We start from the raw sequence: 22,436 nt of genomic DNA on the forward strand, positions 1-22,436 counted from the left end.
GGTGTTTATGCGAAACGGGCTCCTTTGTCATCGGCATGTAGGATACATAGATCACGACTTTATCCGTCCAACCTAGAGAATATAAATACGTCCCCTGATTTACCCTCGGCGCGTCAGACCGAATGCTTCACATGACCAAACACATCGAATCGGCCATGTCCAAGGATCAGACGGATAGTCACGTGATCTCTAGCTTCGTTGGCCTTGAACTGAGTCGGGGATGCAGGCGTGGATCTCGTGCGATAAGTCAACACCATCTGTAGCAGGCGGCCTCCACGTGAAAATCGTGACGTCACTGAAGTTATTTCATCTATAGCCATTGGATATAGCAAGCCAACGCATGTGATATTTTTACCTTTTCTGCGGTATATCCAATGGCTATAGGTAAGACGCCTTCATAAGGAGGTTTGCATTAAGGAGTTCTAGCTATAGGTAAACAACTTCAGTGACGCCACGAGCTTGGCACGGAGGCTTTCTGCTATAGATGGTGTTGGATAAGTCGAGAGGGGCATTTCGTAATTCACGGCACATACTTCCCATATTATTCGGCTTTTGGGAGGGAGCAGAGGGCCTCGAAATTGGTTGCCTTCTGTATTATACGGCACGGGCCAGCGCCTCAAAGAACACTTATTAATTGCCCCCCCCCCCCCCCCCGAAAATTTATATTTGCCCAAACTTATGAGGATCAAGCCCTTTTGGAAGGGGATTAACACGCACCCACCTCTGGATCCATACCTCAAGAAGTCCGTTTCGTACAAACACCGGTTTAATCACAAAGGTTTTTCGATCTGGCATCCATCTACAATTCAGATCACATTAAATATTACTTCGTAGTATTTAAATTGCAGGAAAAAAATCGATTCCTCTTGTTAAATTATTAAAAAAAATTGCGAAAGAATTCTTTCGCATCTAAAATTTTAGCAGAAATATGTATTTTTTTCCGTTTTCACATACTGTATGTAAAAAAACTAATAGTACAAGATTTAATGTTTTTTTATCATATGCAATTATTAAAAGAAGCTCAGAAATCTTTTTTTATAAGACAAAAAAAAACTAAAATTCCCTTCATTGCCGAAATTTTACGATCAATAAACATCATTATCGATCAAAAAATGTGAATTAAATATGATGTGAATACAAATAATTCATTGCCCGATTATTACTTGAGATATACTGTTAATAAACGGCAAGAACCACCAAATACTTCCCTTCTATTGCCAAAACCTGATTTCAATAATTTGCGAGCTTATAAAAACAGGGGGGAAAAAACTAAGACACATCATTACGCAGATCATTCTTATATTAATGAAAATGTATATTTATTATATGCTACAAAAAATATATAGAAATTGATATACGCACATACACTTCAGATATTCGATTAAACAATATTCGATTAATACTCCAATGATCACAATTATAAAAAAAAGGCAGCATTTTAAAATGCAAGCACCTATACTTTGTGAATATGTATTTATGTCAATAGATATGAATTATGGAATTTCACTTAAACAGTACATTTCACACGTAAACATAGGTTATAATGGATCGCTACTCACCAAAAATTCGAGCTCTACAATGAATTAAATTCCCGATTCAATTGAGTCCGATTACATCAGCGATGGAAATCGCTCATGAACTCGTAATGCTTGTAGAGACTGCCCGGTTCGAAAAAAAACATTGACGACATCGGGAGAACTATCATGACCAGTATCGAGAGGATTATTGCAAGGGCTAATTGCAGAAAATTGTAAACCTTCGTCGACCACGACTCGGTTTGTTTGACCGGATCCACCGCAGTACATTCTCGGACTACGGATCGAACAGTGTCTTGTTCTGTTGATGATGAAGCACTCGTGCACTCACTCTGTTCGCGGACCGTCACGTTTTCCGATACATGAGGTTTTTGATCAGTCTCTGCAGGTGATTGTTGCGGTGCTGGTGCCGCTTTGACCACCGCAACGTACTCGAAAGATTCGTTCATCAGTTCCTGGTAGAGCTTCTCCCCGTTGTCGTCGTCCTTCTCTTCCCAACGACCGCTGGAAGCGTCGTCAACAGAACTTTTGAACTCCTCCCACGTCGGCGTATCGTAGCTCTCGAATTTCTGCTGCTGGACGCAGTTCTTACCGTAGAAAACCGGAGTCTGGTCCATGCTGGCTGAATTCTGCATCATCATCATGACGTAATCCTGTTCGTCTTGGAATGAGTTTGCGATGGACATCCCGCACTTCGCCACTTCGTACATGCACCTGATGTCCTCTGGTAGATCGCAGAAATTCAGTTCTCTACACAGCGGTTGGCCATCGGATCCGCGGATGGTAGAGTCCCCCTCATCTCGACTGATGAGAGATATGTCCGAGATCGAATAATGGCTATTCCACGTGTGAGAAGTGAACGGCACATTGTTAGAAAAATCCACTTGGGTATTGTTATTCGACATATGTCTCAGGTAGTCACTGGAAAAACTATTCATCGCGATTACAGTATACAGTAACTATGGGTCTAACTAATAAATTGTGTGTGGATATCAAATCAATACTCTCATCTTCTATTACGGAATGGTTGTATTGAACGACGAGCGCGATCAGCTTTACACATGACCCTATAACTCTCCTTCAAGTACGAAGACTAACAAGATTGAATTTTTTTTCACCCCTTTTTATGATAGTGCTCATGCGCGATCGCTCGTTTCTGAACGTGTTGTACGCAACTGTGACAAGTTTGGCAATTTTTTTTTTAGAGAAACCATGACGTCTTCGAATCTTTGAAGAAATGTGTGTAGCCTGTTTCAATGGGCTAGGCATTATTATTATAGCCACTGGAAAAATTCATAAATAAAAAGAGTAAGTATATAGACGCATTACGCCATACACGTTCAACCCATGGCCAGCGGGCCAAATGTATCTCTCGGAGTCATCTGATGTGGCCCGTATCTCAAACCTAATTTTGTAAAAATGAACTATATAAGCAACACACACACACATACATATAAAATCAGATCTCTTAGGGTGGTATTCACCGACATGGTTTAAACTAGTCACAATTTTTGGATAAGTGATCGACAGGGATTGGTTAAATTCAAGTTTTTAACCAATCCGTGTCGATCACCCATCTAAAAATTGTGACTATAGTTCAAACCATGTCGGTGAATACCTTCTCAATTGACCAGCGGCACATTCTCAGATCACTTAAACGACCTAGGGCGCTGTTTCAGATCGCTTCCCTTGAGTGGCCCTCAACACTTTTCCCGGGTCATTTAAGTGGCCCACGGCATGTTCCCACTTCACTTAACCCATTAGCTGCCACGATCACCATTTGGGGAGTTTGGAATTTTACGTGCTTTACGTTTACAACCTTTTGTGCATATATATAACTTATCCCGACAAAAATTAAAAAAACAAAATTAGCTGTTAATGGGTTAAATGACCCGTGGCACAGTTTTGCTTTTTAGTGAGTGGGCAGAGATACAGGGGAGCAGGGGGGACCCCCCCCCCCCTTTCAACAACGGAGCCGGTATATGTGTATACAGCAGAACCTCGGTAATCCAGCAGACCAAGGTGTGCCGGATTACTGGAAGTTTGTTGAAAAAGCCTATATTTTTTAATATAACAGTAGACACAGCATATTGTAATCATGGATAATGCTATAATATAATGTGGTTCTTATAATATGTAAACCATTGCTGTATAGGAATGTACCTTGAAGTGCAAATAAAATTTTTGTATGCTTAAGGGAAGCTCCTGCAGAATATGGATGTTCAGAAGAGCCACTCACTAAGCAAGGAAATTTCAAACCCCCAAAGCAGGAGAAAGCACGAGCAAATATTGGAAGATCATGGAAGTCACTAACAGGGACGTTGCTGGATACTTGGTCAGTCGGGGCAAGCACAGATTTTGGCATCCTTCTCCCCCATAACGTTTAAGGAGAAGTAAAAAGAGAGAGATGTGAAATTTGCGTCCTTATCTGGTCCATCACCCGAGGCACCAGACCTACCTGCTGCCCCCCCCCCCCCCCGTTACAGACCAGGTCACTACCGCACAAAATTTGCAAAGCAAAACCCTGCTGTATATTCCTGCATTCCTTAGACAAATATGTTTATGAAACGGGATAAAAAAACAAACCATAGCACTCCCCAATTAATATGAAGTAGTTGTCAACATCATGTGTGTTGAAAGTACTTAATTATTATACGATTATTTACATTTTTAAATGTTTACTTAAAAATAACCGATTATGACTGCAATTAATTGATTATAATTTTCCACGAATCACCTTCCACTTTTCATGAGACCAAAGAATATCATTATTAAAAAAAACTCATTGTTTGATAAACTATTCATGTGTTGAAGGGGGAAAAACCCTGTAAAATTAAAGGAGAAATTAACACAACGCGTGCGCATATTGCGTTGCCCATGAAGGAAGAAAACTACATGGGTGTTGCCAGTATCCTAATAGATATTGCCCATGTTCGTGACATTGCCAAAGGAAAACCGATTTCATTCCAAAAATTTCGTTTGCGAACCTCATTCGAACCTCTCGTACGACAATTTATTCAAATTTTCATGAATTTTCGAAAAAGTTCGGTGACTTTTGGCTCACCTTGTACATACACGATTTATACTCTACTGGATCTGGATAGAACAAGGGGCCTCAACCTTTAGGAGGAGTGCGAGCCACTTCGTTGGTTCATATACGGGTTGCGGGCCACTTTGTTAAGTGATCTAGGACACCACCGCGGGACACTTAAGTGATACGAAAATGTATGTGCCACGGGACACTTAAGTGATACGAAAATGCATGTGCCACGGGACACTTAAGTGTTGTAGAACTGCACCGCTGATCACTCTATAAGAATCCGAATCCGAACCTTTAGGACAGTGTTCCTCAAAGTGTTCGCCGCGGCTCCCAGGAGCGTGTCAGCATTCGTCAGGGAAGTCGCGGCGAGCTAGAGATATTGATTTCCGCCCATTTATGCTTTGAAATCGTTCTTTCATGTATGAAAGAATATCACCCCCCCCCCCACAAAACTGTACTGGGGAGCCGCAGGTGAACCATGAATTGAGTAAGGGGTCCGCGGGGGACCAATAGAGTAAGGGACCCGCGGGGACAAACAGTACTAATTTGAAAACTTGTCGCAGGCCACTGAATCATGTGAACAGCATCATGGGTCACTTAAGTAATCTGTAAATGTGTCACTGGGATCACTCACGTGATCTGTATGAGCCGCAGGTCACTCATGTGATCTGTAAATATGCGGCGGCTCATTCTAGTGAATGCCAAAGTTCTGGCGTTCATTCAGATCACTTAAGTGACCCGCGACACTTACAGATTACTATGGCACATCCCCCCCCCCCATCACCAGAATGAGCCGCCGCATATTTACAGATCACATCCACCTGACACTCAAGTGATCTGGGAATATGTCACGAGACGTTTAAGTTTTCTGGAACTGTGCCATGGTGATCTGTAAATGTGCCGCCGGTGAATTAACTGATCTGGAACTGTGTCGGGGGGTCATCCAAATGATCTTTTAATACGACGCAGGTAGCTCAAGTGATCTGTAAATATGCTGTGGGTCATTGGAGTGATCTGAAAATGTGCCGCAGATCACTTAAGTGATCTGTAAATGTGCCACGGGTCACTTAAGTGATGTGGGAATACTTTACGGGCCACCTATGTAATGCGGGATATTTGACGAGCCACTCAAGAAACGTGGAACTGCAGCGCGGGTTCTTTAAGATGTCTGAAAATTTGCAACGAGGTCACGGGCCACATAAAATGCCTCAAATGCCACATTTGGCCCGCAAGTCATGGGCTTAGCATATGGCCACTGTGGTGATCGAGTGGTCATAGTGACGGACTCTTATCACACGGTTCCAAGTTTTAACCCCCATCATTGTCACAGTGGTAGTCGGCTGAAGTTGGTTTTCAACTTTGAGGCGTGAGTATGAGCCGATCTCCCCGTTAAAAAGTCTCGCCACAGAAAGCAACAAACCTACGAACAGTGCAAATGCAATTCAATCATTACACTTCACTCACACTACACTTTATAGCATAAAAACAAAAAATTATGCGAATCATCTCGGGGCGGCATGCGCAATTTACTACACCTAAACCAGACATGCACCTCGTCCATATTCCTCTGCGGAACTTCTAACAAATTGGTACATGTTGGAATGTGTGTGTACGTATAGTGAACCCCTTCCGTGAAGTTTGTTTTTGTGTAATGCTTGTTATGTGTAGTGCTGCCATCTGCAATAAATTTTTTAAACTATGTGTTTTTTCTCAACTCATAGTGAGTGAAGTGTAATGAATGAATAATTGTAACGCTGTAGGCCTGTTGCTCCCTGCAGCGAGACTTTTCAACGGGGAGATCGTCTCGCATTCGCGCCTCGAAGTTAGAAACCGCAGAAAACCAACTTCAGCCGACCGAATTAGCTGTATCCGACATGTGTTCATGTGTCCCAAACAGTCTGTTTGTGTACCTCTTCTCGGGTGAATGGTAGCATAGGCGACGGAACCTAGAGGCTGAGGCACTTTGAGCCTTCCCCCCCCCCCCCCGAAATAAATTTTGTAAGTGAGCTTAGCTCTTTTCCTTCAATAATTTCTGAAAGAAACAATGCAATGCACCTTTCCTTGCCTGCGTACATGCGTGAATCCCGTATATACGGGACAACCAGCAACTTTCAGCACCCCCAGTGTTTTCTTCATGTCGACGCCTCTGAATAGGAGGACTCCATAATAATGAGATCTGGTTCTATATCCGGTGTTTCGGAAGAACGAAGAACGGTGAGAAAATGGTGTTTAATCCAGGAAATCAATATTTCCCGTTATGCGTAACATGTTAAAGCCCGCCTTTGATTTTCCTGCATTATGCAATTGAACAATGAGCTATAATGTTTCATTGTTGACGTTAACTGGCACTAAATTTTCTTTAACAATGTAAGGTTGTCATTGTTGTTTTTTCATCTGGAAACACGATGTTTTCAGTTTGATTCTTCATTCTTATCCATCCCCTCTGTAGAGCGCCCACGGCTTTTTCCTGTCCCATCCTTGCCACGCAGAGATTGGTCGAACCGGCCCCCTTGCAATAGAGTAGCTGGTTGACATGTCACTCTCGGGCGGGATGGTCGACAAGCAAGGAAGCCGAGGCAGAGGAAGCAGTCCGTGTCGAAAGGCTTCTTTCCATCGTTGGGCCGAGCCGTAGGATCTTAACCGGATTTGGGGCTCGGCCGAAACGTGGTGTACGGGTGAGGCCCTCTACCAAGAGCACGCAACCAACATTGCGGTTGCTGTTGCTTTGGTGCCCGTCGAGAGAAGATCTTCGATCGGCTGCGCAGGATGAAGACGGAAATAGGCCTACGTGGGAAACCCGCCGTACGGAAAGGGGTTAACGCGCCTGGCACCATACCTCTTGGGTGGTGTGGAAAATGGTGCGACAAACTGTACAAAAGACAAAAACAATAGCAACGAAAAACAGTAATACTAAAAAAATACTAAAAAGGAAATCATAAATAAGGTGAAAACATAACTAAGGTAAGGTAAGGTACATAACTAAGGTGTGACCCCCAAGGGGCTAAGGTGTCTTTTTCACATCTCTAGCCCTGGGGCCCGGGACGGTTATAATCATTTTTTGCTTTTTCACGCTATAAGGGGCCCGTTGAAAGTCTGACCGAGGGGCCCGCAAAAGATCCCAGCCAAGAGGCCCCGCTACAGGATGTGGGGGTCATGAGTAGGTCTACATAGAAAGCATGCCAGCGGCGTCGGAGCCGGGGGTGCTGTGGGTGCTCTAGTACCCACGGTAATTCGTGACATGGATCCGAGCACCCCCAGAAGTGATACAGAAATTAAAAATTTCCGATATAAAACTAAAGACGAGCACCCACAGTTTCGAAACACTTCCGACGCCCCTGAAGCATGCATTTTTTTTCTATTCTCTTCGCGGCTTGTTTGCCTCTATAGTGAGCAGTCTTTGCATTTAAAGGCATCTATAGCTAAATCCGACGGGGATGAATGTTGATCCGAAAATGGAATGGGTTGAGGGTTTGTGACTCGGAATCTGGGGATCCAGAATCCCTGAGATGCCGAGTCACACAAATCCTCAATACATCCTCGAGAGAGAGATACATCCTCAATAATTCCGGATCCGGAAGGTATCACCAACCAGGAAAATGATCTATAATTTCAGATCCAAAATTTCATCCCGATTCTACCGAAGAATAGTAGACACGTCGTAGAGGTATTATTCCAATTAGAAAAATTCTCAACAGGCGTTCAAAAATCACCCTGTACAAGTTTTGAGAGTGAAAATACAGTGCGTAACAAAACAAGAACTCTAAATTTTTGTATGGACTCCCTGTGCACTAACTTCCAATTAGAAAGTTGTTGCCCTGTCACTCCTGAAGCCAACAAAAGAAATTCCATGTTTCTAAGTGCAAGATTTACAGATATTTAAATTCGAAAAACTGGGGGAAAAAAATTGGGAAGAACAGCGTTAAATACGGAAAGCCCGTTTTGATTTCCCCGCATTTAACGCTGTTCTTTCCCAAATTTCCTCCGTTATTCGAATTCAAATATCTCTGTGAATATTGCATCTATAAACATGAAATTTCTTTTGTTGGCTCCAGGAGAGACAGGGCAACAACTTTTTAATTGGAAGTTAGAGCACGGGACAACCGTTTAAAAATTTAGAGTTCTTATTTTGTTACGCACTGTATTTTCACTCTAAAAACTGGTACATGGTAATTTTTGAACGCCTGTTGAGCACTTTTCAAATCGGAATAATACCTCTCTACGACGTGTCTACTATTCTTCGGTAGAATCGGGATGAAAAATTATGGATCTGAAATTGTAGATCATTTTCCTGGTTGGTGATATCTTCCTGATCCGGAATTATTGAGGATGTATTTTTTTTTTTGAGGATTTGTGACTCGGCATTTCAGGGATTCCGGATCCCCAGATTCCGAGTCACAAACCCTCAATCCATTCCATTTTCTGGTCAACATTCACCCTCGTCGGATTTAGCTATAGATGCCTTTAAATGCAAAGACTGCTCTCTATAGAGGAAAACAAGCCGCGAAGAGAATAGAAAAACCTATAAACATGAATTTTTTTTTGTTTGCATCAGGAGAGACAGGGCAAGAAAAACAGAACGATTAAACATTTTGCAACCAATTATGTAGGAAAAAAATACGGAGTTGTGTCACGTTTCATCAATATGGACCCGTGCTGCTACCTATCAAATGGAAATAAAACTATTCGTTGCAATTCGTCATGTAAAATTAGACGTTGTCAAACAATCTACGATAATCTCCCCCACAGCCCCCTCTCCAAGGATAAGGCTAGCAAAGCTCCAGCCCTGAACCATCATAATCACTTTTTCTTCAAACTATTAATTAAAGAGGGGTGAATGAAAAGTCTGGCCTAGCGGCCTGCTGAAGGTAACAGCCTAATATAACACTGCAGCAGGATGTGACGGGAGGGCCATGACCCCACAAGAGGTGAAGCCGATGGGAATAATACGAACCTTGACAGACACTCCTCGTTAGCGGACAGAATGCTCCAAAGTGGAGGAAAAAAGAAAAATAATTCCGGAAACCTGAAAAGGAAGACAAAAGAGCGGATTTTCCGAAACGTAGGAGGATTCTTGAAATGACATCAAAAAGGAGGACGGTTGATGACCCCAGCCATGTGCCACTATATTAGTATGACGGCGTTATCTGTTGTGAAAATTGGGAAAAATGTTGTTTTATCAAGGGTACGTGTCCTCCTTTATCAGTTTTAGAATTCTGGTAACCCAAGGTCGGTTCTGGACATTTTTCAAGTGTTTGCGAATGATATTTTGGCAATAAAAAAAATCGCCTCCTTTCAGTTGGCTCCTTCTGCGGCCACGTAGTTCGCAGGATTTAAGATCCGACCCCTGTCGTAGCCCTAGCCGAGGGCCACAGGTTGGGTATGAAAACAAAGCGAAACAACTCTCATCTATTAATAGAAATACAAACGGCAAACTCTACCTAAAAAGTCATGTAGTTCTTCAATACTATCATAGATGGCAATTAACGACAACTGCAACGGTCTATGATCGTCATCCCATTCGTTCCTGAATACGATTAAATCGCCAATAAACGATCGTTACATCATGAAGTCGGTGTCATTCGCCGTACTGCATTTGAGCTCTACCGAAATGAGCACAGGAAGTACTAGAACGAAAAATAAAGATTAGTTTTTTTCATTTAAACTTTGAAACCAGTGCATTTATTCACTAAAATTCATATTTTGAGCAAATTAATTGGTTTTTACTGAATTTTGTGCATCAAAAATTATCTATTCATGCATTTAATCCAGCGTAGTTCTCATAATTTGATTCAGTATAACCACACTTTTTTGGGGTCAAAGCCGTCCCGAATGTTTGATTGTTTTGAAATGCCGCGGTTTACTTGAAATAATTTGTATTAGTGGCGTAGGTGACACAAAGGTATTTAAACCGTGGAAATCTATGGATCCGCTCTGATTTTCGTATCTCTAGCGTTTTTCTTTAAAAGTACGTAGTGTAATTCGAATTTGTGATGAATTAATATATCGTTATTCACGTGTAGTGTATTCTTTCGAGTAGAGATATGAGACGATGTAATGCTCCAAGCCAGCTTGCGAAACGTAAGTTTGAGCCTACAGATAGTAATAAGCTGTTGAGGAAAGTCGTGCCAAAGTGTCGCCGAACCGATGACGGCGATGGTCGCCAAAGGCAAGCCATCAAAGATGACCAAGAAAATGTCCCCAACAATCTAAGCCACGAAGAACTGATAAAGAAGATCTTGTTGCAGCCGTTCAAGGTGCCAATCACTAATTACAATGGCTCCTACAAGCATAAGTCTTTGGGTCTGAGGCGATCCGGGGTTCGAGTCGCTTTACACGACCCTTACGAAGAAAACGCCCTAGTTCTTTACGCTCCTGTTGACGCTGACAAGCCGTTGATGGATTCCAACAAGAATGAGGTGCACGTTGTGGTGGATCCACTGCTTTCCAAGATCTTGCGTCCCCACCAGAGGGAAGGAGTCAAGTTTATGTGGGACTGTGTAACGGGTAAACAGATTGAAGACAGTTACGGTTGTATCATGGCTGATGAAATGGGTCTTGGTAAAACGCTCCAGTGTATAACACTGCTGTGGACTGGTCTGCGCCAGGGACCAGACACCAAACCTACATTCAAAAATGTGATTATAGTTGCGCCGAGTAGTTTGGTGAAGAACTGGGAGAAAGAAGTCGGTAAATGGTTGGGCGGTCGCATCAGTGTCCTTGCTATCGATGGAGGTGACGAAATAAAAAAAAAACTTGAAAGCTTCGCCAATCAGTTTGGTTCTCGATGTGCAATGCCAATCCTGATCATCTCGTATGAAACATTCAGACTTCACGCAGCAATATTATGCAAAACAGAAGTTGGTTTAGTTATATGTGACGAAGGTCATCGTTTGAAGAACTCTGAGAACTTGACATATCAAGCGCTTGATGGCCTGCAGGCCAAGAGAAGAGTATTACTATCCGGCACTCCTATTCAAAATGACTTGTTGGAATATTTCAGTCTCATCCAATTTGTCAATAAAGGTATCTTGGGAACCGCCAAAGAATTCAAGCGGAATTTTGAACTTCCTATATTAAAGTGCCGTGATGTCGATGCCACGTTGGAGCAGCAGCAGAAAGGTAAAGAAAAACTGAATGAGCTCATTGCTATTGTCAACAAATGCATGATCAGAAGAACATCTTTATTGCTGACAAACTATTTACCTGTGAAAATTGAACTTGTCATCTGCTGCGGGATGACAAAGCTGCAGCAAGAGCTTTACATGCATTACGTCAAATCGCAAGCAGTGTCTAAGGCCATCAGCGGCAATAGCAAGATCAGCGCACTCTCAGCAGTGACCAATTTGAAAAAGATTTCGAACCATCCGGATTTGGTCTATGAATTGTGTAAAGGGAATAAAGATGGATTGGGAACGTGCATGCCATTATTCCCAGCAAAATATGATACCAGTAAATTACTTCCCGAATTATCTGGGAAAATGAAAGTATTAGACGGCATATTGGCTGTCATAAAAGCCACAACAAATGACAAAATTGTCCTAGTGTCAAATTATACTCAAACCCTTGACCTATTCGAAAAATTGTGTGCAATGAGGAAATATAACTTTGTCAGGCTCGATGGAACGATGACAGTGAAGAAAAGAGGCAAAATTGTTGAGAACTTCAATGATCCCAGCAACGGCCTTTTCGTATTTATGTTGAGTAGCAAAGCCGGTGGGTGTGGTTTGAATCTCATTGGTGCTAATCGCTTGGTGATGTACGATCCAGATTGGAATCCAGCTAATGATGCTCAAGCTATGGCGCGTGTGTGGCGAGACGGGCAGAAGAAAGAATGTTTTGTCTACAGGTTGTTATCAAGCGGTACCATCGACGAGAAAATCCTTCTTCGTCAGACTCATAAGAAAGGCCTCAGTGACTGCGTGGTTGATGAAGAAGAGGTTCAAAGGCACTTCAGTTTATCGGAATTGAAAGAATTGTTCCAGTATGAGCCAGATACACTGAGCGAGGTTCACGAAAAGATCCGGTGCAAGAGATGTGTGAACAACATTCAGTCGATTCCGCCACCAGAGGGATCGACCTGCAACAATGACTTGGCTCAGTGGAACCACGCCAAAGATAAAAAGCATGTGCCTGACCATGTGATAAAAATATGTTGGGACACGGGCGTAAATTTTGCTTTCCACCAAAAATCTCACGAGAAGAAAATAATCCCTTGAGTTTCCCTGTTTCGAAATTTTTTGTTCTTTTTGTAAATATTGTGAATTAATTGTGTTGTGTTACGAAGTTTTGGATTTCTCATTGTACTCTAACAGGCAAATCCTTATTTTCAAGATGTGCTCGAGGATTGAGATTATTTTCGTAACTTATGATAATTATGCATATCCAAATGTAATTATAGTCGTATTCATTCCATACATCTGTTAAATATGTACTTTCTTTTTGCAAATTATAGTTTAGTTCATTGTGACTTGTAGTAACACTCTATTTCCCATTGGCGATTTTTTCAGCAGTTTTATAGGTAGTTAGCAACTTTGCTTCCCTTTAACAATTGTTTTTGGCATAATTGCCAGCTATATTTACCATTGATAATTTTTTGGGTATAATTTAAGAATTTACATATCTTTGGCATTTTTTTTTATCCCATATAACTCCCGATTTTTGGTATATTTATAAAGAAATAGAAAATATTGTTATAGCTTTTCCAAATTACTGACACTTTTGTATTGGAACCTTTTTTCCTCGCCAAAGGTTGTGCATCCCTGCTCTAAGGTAATGTCTCTTTTGTCTAAAAGGCACCCTTGTGATTGGTTAAAGCCCTGATTCCCAACGTGGGGCCCATGCCCCACAGGGGGGGGGGAAGCACTATGGTGTTTTAGGGGAATTTCATCTTTTAGCAATCAGGATTTATGAAAATTAATATTTAATGAAAAAATAATTTCAGATTAGTGAAAATTCATGTTTAATGATCTCAGAATAAAAAAAAAAAAAATTCTCCAATAATGTAGGAATCCCTATTTGACCCGATTCGTCGAAAAGGTTGAAAACCCCTGATTTAGACTGGGTTGATAAATTTTTTACTTATCCCACGTGTATAAGAGATTCATTTTCAAATAATAAAACTATGATAAAACATCCCTGAACAAACACACTCTTTAGCAGACATCTCCTGGTAATGGACGTTTTTTTTTACTCATGTCGACGGGCCTCAGCGTATTTTGCTGTCCATTAACAGACACTCTTTGTTGGTGGACAAAATTAAGTATCTAGGATAAAACCCATGGGTTTTACCTATAACCTGTCCGTTATCGGGAGATTCGATTGTATATGTCACAGAAAGGGGACAGGAGCGTAAGTAGGACCTACTTTTGGGGGTAGGGAGCATGCAAGCAAATTTGATGTTTCAGTTTTTAACCTTGAAAAACATTTTAAATTCACAGAAACTGATTAAAACATAATTTAAAGTTGTTTTCAATAGTTTAACATTTACAGTTTTTTCAGTTTCAGATTCCCCCTTCCTTGTATGTCTGTTAAAAAGTGGGGGGGGGGGGGCACAAAATTATTTCTCACGATGCTTACGTGGGGCATGGCGAAAAAACGGTTGGGAATCATTGAGTTAAAGGAAGGCACATGATGATTGATCAAAAATGTGATTGTACAGAATTCAAACTGTAATGTCTTTTTCTTCCTTCTTTATCTTGGTTTCTGTGTGAAACGAGCCTTGTAATAATAATAGTAGATGTTAAAAGAAGCAGTGAGAAAGGATTTTTTTCTCTAACTGTGGCCATCATTGAGTAAAAGCGTGACAGTTTGGGACTAGGAGATGCTTCTGCCACTGATTAGTAAAATTTTACAATATGCTTGTCTCACCTAGGAAAAAAACCATTGTTTTGAAATGCTCGTGTGACAGTTCAGCAGTTGTTAAAGAGTAAACATACTAGAATAAATTAGCCCACACAAGTGATTAATTAGACAGCATCTAGCGACAATACAAAGAAAACAGGAGGAGGCTGGGGGTTGTTAGACGTTCCATGTTATGGGATTTAAGGAGGTGGAGTCGGGGGGAAGAACATCTAACAGTGATAAGATTCAGCCAATTCACACCAGTTTGGTGAATAGAGTTTGACGGACCCATTGTTAGATTGTTTGAATCGCACCACTGGGCTTAAGTACCTTGAGACAGCCAGGTTCCAGTGCCTATGTTAGCAATTATTATGTATGGGCGAAAAGTTAAGCATGTTTATTCTTGCACACGGCTAAACATTTTGAAATCTTTCCATGAAACAAAACTTTCATCTACAGTCAAATGGTGTTTAATTTGAAATAGCATCCTTGTGTGTATTCTACAGTAGAGAATCGATTATCCGAATACAGATCAACCGAAACATCTGTTAACCGAAAGCATTACAATCAGCAAATTCAAATTTACATGCCATGTGTAGAAGTTCCGATAGAGGCTGCTCTAGTGCTTTCCCCCTCCCTTACTTGTAAGACATGTGATGTAAAATATATACAGTTTTGTGTTTAATATCACTGCTTCTTTGTTTCATATTGCTCCTATGACATTGGTACAATTTTTTTCCATGAATGATCGGTTATTCAAAAAAATCAGTTATCTGAACTTCCCCAATTGTTTCGGATAACAGATGCTCTACTGTATTTCAGAAGCACTGTTGCCATTCAAGTATTAGTATCATATGAGTTTGTATTGTGTGTGTGTGTGTGTGTTTTTATGGAGCTCATTTTGCTGAAAATGAAAAGGATTACTTTTTTTCTTTGAAGTCACATAAATTCATATGTGATATGAAATGTTCCTTTAAAAAATGAAGGTGTTCGATGCAGATATTGAATTTGATATAAAGTTTAATAGAATGTGAAACAAAGTACAGTCAAACCCCCTCTTAACAGACACCCCTCAGACGCGGTCACCCCTCTTTTGTAGCCAAATAATAATTTCCTCTTGTATAATAAAAGTATGCATTTCAAACCCCTGATTAATGGTGAATCACTCTATTTTACGGAATTTTTTTCCGTATATATCCAATATTTTTTTTCTCCTACTGGTGTCCGCAAAAGAGAGGTTTTACTGTAACACATTGTAACAACGTTATATTTCCTTTCTTTAAAATTTTGATAGTTTCAATTTGCGCCTGATGTTTAATCAAAATATTCCAATAAAAATGTGATAATCAGACCTTATTTATTGATATCTATAATCAGAACCAGGGAATTAGGGGGGGGGGGCACGAGCCTGGGCAGAGTCTTGACGGGGCAAAAAAAAGAAAAAGAAAGAAAACAGTCTTTCTGCAGAGAGAGAGAGAGAGAGCATTTCATACCATACACTGCCCAGGCTCTATTGACCAGTGTCAATTTTAGCCATTGCCGCGGATGAGGGTGCAGGGCAGTGTCGGGTGCTTTATTATGCATATAAAACACAGTACATGAATACAAACATATTATTTAAAAAAAAGGTATATACAGATTTAAAAATTTCTATTATACAAAATTTATATCTGATGAGCTCTTATAATGTCTTTTATCTCTAATGAGCCCTTTGTTGTTCTCTGTGGCAGGTGCCATGTCTCCTGAACCACGTCTTCCCTTGTTGGCTTGGGTGAGCCCTCCGCCGTGGCCATGCCAGGTCCTCGTCTTCCCTCCTTGGCTTGTTGGCTCCGGTGTGCCTTCTGCCGTGGCCAGACCAGGTCGTGGACCACGTGTCTTCACTGCTAGGCTTGTTGGCTTGGGTGAACCGTCGGCCAGGGCAGGTCAAGTCTTCCCTCGTTGGCTTGTAGAGAGAGAGAGGAGGAGCAGACAGACCTTCAGCAAGATATTTACATGACAAAAATTCAGGCATTTTCCGTTTTCATTTTAAAATATGGAAAACAGAAGACAGAATATGTCAGCACGGTTATAACATGAAACAAGCAGAGCATGGGTTTCCAACTGGTGTTCTGCAGAACCCTGGGGTTCTATGACAGTTTTTTTTTTTTTTTTTGGGAGGTTACACACATGGTCAAAAATCCTTAAATATCCCGGATACCAGAGAGCTTTCAAAGAAGAAAACTTTCTTGTTGCTGATATTCGCAAAGCTGATCTTGGTTTTGAATTTTAACGAGATAGTATCCCATTGAAAAAAAAAAAATTCAGACCTCTTGGATGACTAACCTAGAGAATGTGAATTAACCAAAACAGTGTGCAAGTATGTGAGAAACCAAAAGAATGACCCGGTGAGCGAGGGACGAAAACAGTGACCTATAGGGTGTGAAAGCCTATGAAGGACCGAAAGATAGTGACACACAAACATAGGCAGGCTATAATCCGGGACGGCTGATTTGGGGGAATGAATAGTCAAGAACAATAGACTAGAATGTATGAATGGATTGCGGCAAAATTTGTATAGCTCACAAAACGATGTATCCTCATTCGGGGAAGGAGGGCGGGGGGGGGGGGGCACATCGGAAGCCCTAAAGTTATGCGGTCCCATTAAATTGCTTGAGTTTTGTGGGAAAATGAGGAAAAACCCTGCTGAGCTGAATAAAATTTTTTATTTCGGTTTTGCCAAGGGTCCTTTTTATTCTCCCTATGTGGGCACATTCTCTTTAATTTCACTTGCACAGATCTTTTTTCTGCGCAGCAGAAACTCTATGTTCGGAAAGTACTCCCATTCTTAGTTATTCTGAGACTAAATGTCTATTTTGTGTTAACTATGAAAAAAGGATGTCTTTCTTAGTTACATACCCCCTAACAACATAATTTAACATTTCTTAGTCCATAACCAAACTAACAAACAGGTAAAAATAAAATTTAATTAGCCAAACTATGCATTTTAGAAAATAGCAATACAGTATTATATTGAGAAACATCACACTTAATTGAGACCCCCCCCCCTCTTCTGCCACCTATCAAATAAAATCACAACCATTAATCACCCTTCAAAATAGAATTGGTGATAATGATGTGCGCATAAACAAACAAGACAGTATGGTAGTAATAAATACTTTTTAAGTATTAATGTAAATTAAATTAACGAATTTGCCGCAAAATTTTAACAGTTGATGTTTTACTACCAGTAAAAGTACCGTGAAAAAATTAAATTTGTGATCATTATTTGAACTATCGATTCCAACAGCAGATTTTTTGATTAACAAACTTTTTATTTCTAGTGACGAAATTAATTTAATAGCTAATTAATACAATTAATAAATGGAGCGCCTTATACACCTAAGTTGCACCACTGATGATGTCCGCGACGCTATAGCTGATCATAACGTTTTCCCGCGAACAAAAAGAAGTTGGCCACCCCTGACCTAGAGATTAAGGGACTAGGTCGATGAGTGATCAAAAGGTTAGCCTGGAAAGTTTGCAAACATGTGAGGGACCTTGAAAGCAAATGCAATTGCATTTACAATATGCTTTTGAAAATTTTGTTCTGAAACAATCAATGCTCATTAAAAATTATTTTCACAGAAAAATGTTCAGTTCCACTTGTAATTATCGCTCTGAAATTTAGCTTTTACAGGCTGCCCTAAATTGTTTCCAACCGTTAACTTTAAAAACATTCAATTACAAAACGTTTTCAAATGACGTGTGATTTGTGGTTACTCAAAATGTTTTAAATTAGGGTCGTATATGTAAAAAGAAAGATTAACTTGTTATGCAGACGCCGCGTGTTAAAACTTCCAGTTAGTCAAATGTAAATGCGGCTCTTTTGAGAAGTCATTTACGAAAAATTTCATATTTTCAAATGAAGTATCAACGGAAATTTTTTCGGTGGCTTTGAAGTTCTGAACATTTATCGCCAGTGATTGAGGGTGTGATTCAGAAATTGCGAAATATAAATTAGATTCAAAGTAGAAAAATTCTGTAATTGTCAAAAAGGCGAATGTTACTGTGGATAAAAAAATTATATATCTGAGTTCATTCCAGCTGTGTACAGTCTTTAAAAATAGCAACTTTTGAGTCAATGAAAAACTTACCAACACAGTGATGAGTTGTCAAAACATAGTGATTTTAATCTCGATAAATATTGCATTTAAAAATATGAAATTTTTCACAAATGACTTTCCAGATCATGATCTACATTTCAATAATTGGAAGTTTTAGCACACTGAGACACTGTATAAAAAGTTATCTTTTATTTTATTATGTACACGACCCTTCAACCAAAGGTTAACATTTTAAATAACTGCACGTCATTTGATAACTTTTGTAACTGAAAGTATGTTTTTCAAAAGTTAACGGTTGCAGAAATATCTGTCGCGCAAATGATTTGGAGCATCTTGTATTTCACAGGTTTCTAAGATATCGCAGTTTTTTCGCCTGTCCTTTCTTGGAACTTTTTCCCATCAATTTAATCTCATTCCCAAGGGTGCCATGAACGTAAAAAATTAGGAATTCTGAATTACATTCTCTAATATACTTTATCTAAATCCCTCTTGAATTTAAAATTGATTTCTGAAACATTTCTATATAATGTTTGTATAGTCAGAGAAAATTTATTAGAACGTGTCAGACACTTCAATGACTAATGGTTGGTACTTTTTTTTATTACAGCAATTCTTTTCAACGTGGCTTCAGCTGAATTCGAATCGATTTGCTTTCTCTTAATTATGTGTTTTTTCCGCTTTTAGCAGTTAAATGGATAAATGAGTTGATATATTGTGGGGCGGAAAAAAGAGGGAAAATAGGGATTCTTCATACTATGTTTAGTAAATGTAAATATTGACAGCGATAAGATTGAAATGGGGACATCTTGCCGATCCAACACTCATGTTCGTTTATGTATAGCAGAGGTTTTCAATCTTTTTTTTGTCGCGAGCACTGCCTATACCCACCATCAAAAGAAGAGCAAACGGCAAGTTTGACATACAAATGCATGAAATCAGGATGATTTCAGTCCTTGAATGTAATTTGTATAATGTGTTTAATTGGAACGTTGATCAACTGCTCGCGAGCACGAAATCAAACATGAGCATCGGGCACTCTAGGTGCTTCAGGGAGCACCGAGGTGCTCGCGAGCAACGGGTTGAAGATGTCTGATGTATAGTAATCGCACTAGTAGAGACTATTAGACTAGTAGAGCATTTTAGTTGTTTCATCGTCTCTTGTTGAGAAATGAATTCAAATCTCTTTCATTCTTTCTTGTTACTTCACAATATCACAATGAAGTAGAAATCTGATGATAGATCTCCGTAGAAAATTATAGTAATATATTGAATCATAATGTACAGTCCCCCCCCCCCCCCCCCGTATTCGCGGTTTTTTTTCTTTATTGGAAAATTTTTTTTGGCAACACTCAACAATCCCCATTCATGTGTTTTTTTTTTACAAAACTTGAGTGTTTTAGGATGGCTAATTTTTCTAGTGCTACTGATAATGGTTCGGATCGGAAAGACAAAAGAACAGTGAAAAGTTTACAAAAAAATAAAAAATAAATTTGATATATTGACTATGCTTTGGCGAAAGTAAGTCAATTGCTGCTGTGTCCCGACATTACGGAATCAACGAATCTACAGTGAGACATATCAAGAAAAAAGGAATCTCTAAAATTCGTTCAGCCGTGGCTGTAGCTGCACCTGTGGCAGCGAAAACTTTGCATCGCCTACGGGATCCATGTCTTTCTCGTACAGAAAATGCTGTTTTTTTGAGGGTACAAGAGTGCAACAGAAAAGGTATTCCAATTGATTGTATAATTATAACGGAAAAGGCGAAACAAATTTACTCTTCTCTAAAGGCTGGTGAAACGTCTATTTCATCAGAATTTTACGCTAGTAAAGGTTGGTTTCATAGGTTTAAGAAACGATTCTGATTACGCAGTGTGAAAATCACTGGCGATCAAGCTTCTGCCGACCAGGAGATAGCTAGCAAATTTCCTATTTACCACTCAAGAATAAAAGCGAGCCCCTGGTTTTAAGGCAAGTAAAGATAGACTTACTATGTTGTTTCGTGCAAATGCGTATGTGTACGTGATAAAGCCCACTGTCATTTTCAAATCTGCGAATCCGCGAGCATTGAAGGGAAAGGATAAGTCAAAGCTCCCAGAGTATGAACAGGGGATGAACAATAGAAAGGCTTGGACCACGAAAACACTTTTCCTGGATTGGTTTAAGCTGTGTTTTGTTCCGGAAGTCGGGAAGTACATTGAGAGAGTGAAGACATGCCATAAAGTTCTTTTGATACAGGATAATGCTCCTTGACACCCAGATGTCAACGAGTTCAAAGTACCAAGTACTTGGTACACCAAAGTGGTACTTTAATTTTTGTTAATTGCATTTTTAATTGGGTTGCTATATTTTTGAAATATATGACATCCATATTTTTATGGGCATCTTTTTCTCAGCCACCTCGTTGGGCATTTTGCCTGTTGTGGCGTTGTATTTGTATTTGTAAGTCCTTTATATGCCTCCTAATACATCTATCATTTAGTCCCTTGATTAAGGGTAATGAGAGCATTCAAGGCTCACTATACATGCCACACAATGGAGGTGATTGTGCACGCAATAGAAGTAGATGCAAATTCAAAAAATGTCTTGAAGGTTTGGAAGAATTACACTATCGCTGATGCCATTACTGTAATCACTAGAGCCGTGGCAGCTCTTAAGAGAGGAACAGTCAACTCGGGTTCTGATTATGCATAATTCCCAAATAAAAATGGGAAATGTGATGAATATGGAAAAATTTATATTCTTTCTTCTCTTCATTAAATCAATTGATTATTTTCACCTGTACATACGTGCGCTACGTGTATTTTACAATAAAAATTGAATCAAATTAAAATAAGTGTGAAGAGAAAGATAAACACTCATATAGAAACATTTTCAAACTTGTAAAGTTGGCTTTCTTCACACGTATCAGCAAACAAAACCATGACAATTCGGAAATTCACCATCCTGGACCACTTATATTCCGCTAATCAAGTAATTGATTACTGGAATATCATATTTACCAATACAAGCTTGGGATTATGCATAATCACAGTTGTGAATATGACAAATTCTCGATTAATGGACAAAAATGAATGAATTTGAGTTTTGAAAAAAATTAGTTTTTCTGATTCTATACTGTCAGCCAACGAGGAGTGAAATACACTGCTGGCCACCGTAAATGCAACACCCTGAAGGAAGCATGCAAATAATATGAAATTTACAACATGCATTAGCGGAGGTGAGATATGCAAATGATTAGAATTTCAGCGCAGACGCACATCACGCGCGCCTGTGGCGCCACTTCAAAGCGCTATTAAAGGCTTGGAGATTTCGACGATTTGAAGTACGGCAATTGTGTTTTTCTTGTGGTTTTTTCAAAAAAACGATCAATTATGCCTCGTGGAAAACAGCGATCATCTTTTGATCAAGTATCCGAGTTCGACAGAGGAAGGATAGTGGCCTACCGAGATTGTGGATTATCTTTCAGGGAAATCGGTAGTCGTGTTGGACGAAACCAAACAACTGTAATGCGGATATGTGATCGTTGGATGCAGGAGGGTACGACGGACCGACGTGTTCGATCGCATCCACCTCAGTGCACCACTTCACGTGATGACAGGCGTATTGTGCGTATGGCAGTGACGGATCGCTCAGCCACATCACGAACCATAGCACAGCACATTCAGTCTGTATCGCATCATCCAGTGTCTGCGCGTACCATTCGACGCCGTTTACAGCAGAGTGGTCTGTCCGCAAGACGTCCATTGCTTCGTCTACCCTTGACGCAGAACCACAGACGTCTCCGCCGCCAATGGTGCTTTGAAAGAAGGATGTGGACGGCGCAATGGAATGAAATTGTCTTTACTGACGAGTCACGCTTCTGTCTACAACACCACGATGGTCGGATTCGAGTCTGGAGACACCGTGGAGAGAGGATGC

General features: G+C 40.2%; 1 protein-coding gene across 1 annotated transcript; it reads left to right on the plus strand.

Moving 5' to 3' along the window:
- Window positions 1-10,413: 10,413 nt before the first annotated feature.
- Window positions 10,414-15,734, plus strand: okr (DNA repair and recombination protein RAD54-like okr). Its single transcript, XM_089240574.1, has one exon. The coding sequence runs from the start codon at window positions 10,617-10,619 to the stop codon at window positions 12,789-12,791; it is 2,175 nt and encodes a 724-aa protein (XP_089096700.1). The 5' UTR covers window positions 10,414-10,616; the 3' UTR covers window positions 12,792-15,734.
- The last annotated feature ends 6,702 nt before the right edge of the window (window positions 15,735-22,436 follow it).

The sequence above is a fragment of the Pholcus phalangioides genome, unplaced genomic scaffold (assembly GCF_987345545.1).
Source record: "Pholcus phalangioides strain wild (caught in Gottingen) unplaced genomic scaffold, Ppha-v1.0 ptg000013l_1, whole genome shotgun sequence".
Taxonomy (NCBI): domain Eukaryota; kingdom Metazoa; phylum Arthropoda; class Arachnida; order Araneae; family Pholcidae; genus Pholcus; species Pholcus phalangioides.

What these genes read in the sequence shown, in the direction of transcription:
- okr (XM_089240574.1), top strand. Translation starts at nt 10,617, where the DNA reads ATGAGACGATGTAATGCTCCAAGCCAGCTTGCGAAACGTAAGTTTGAG.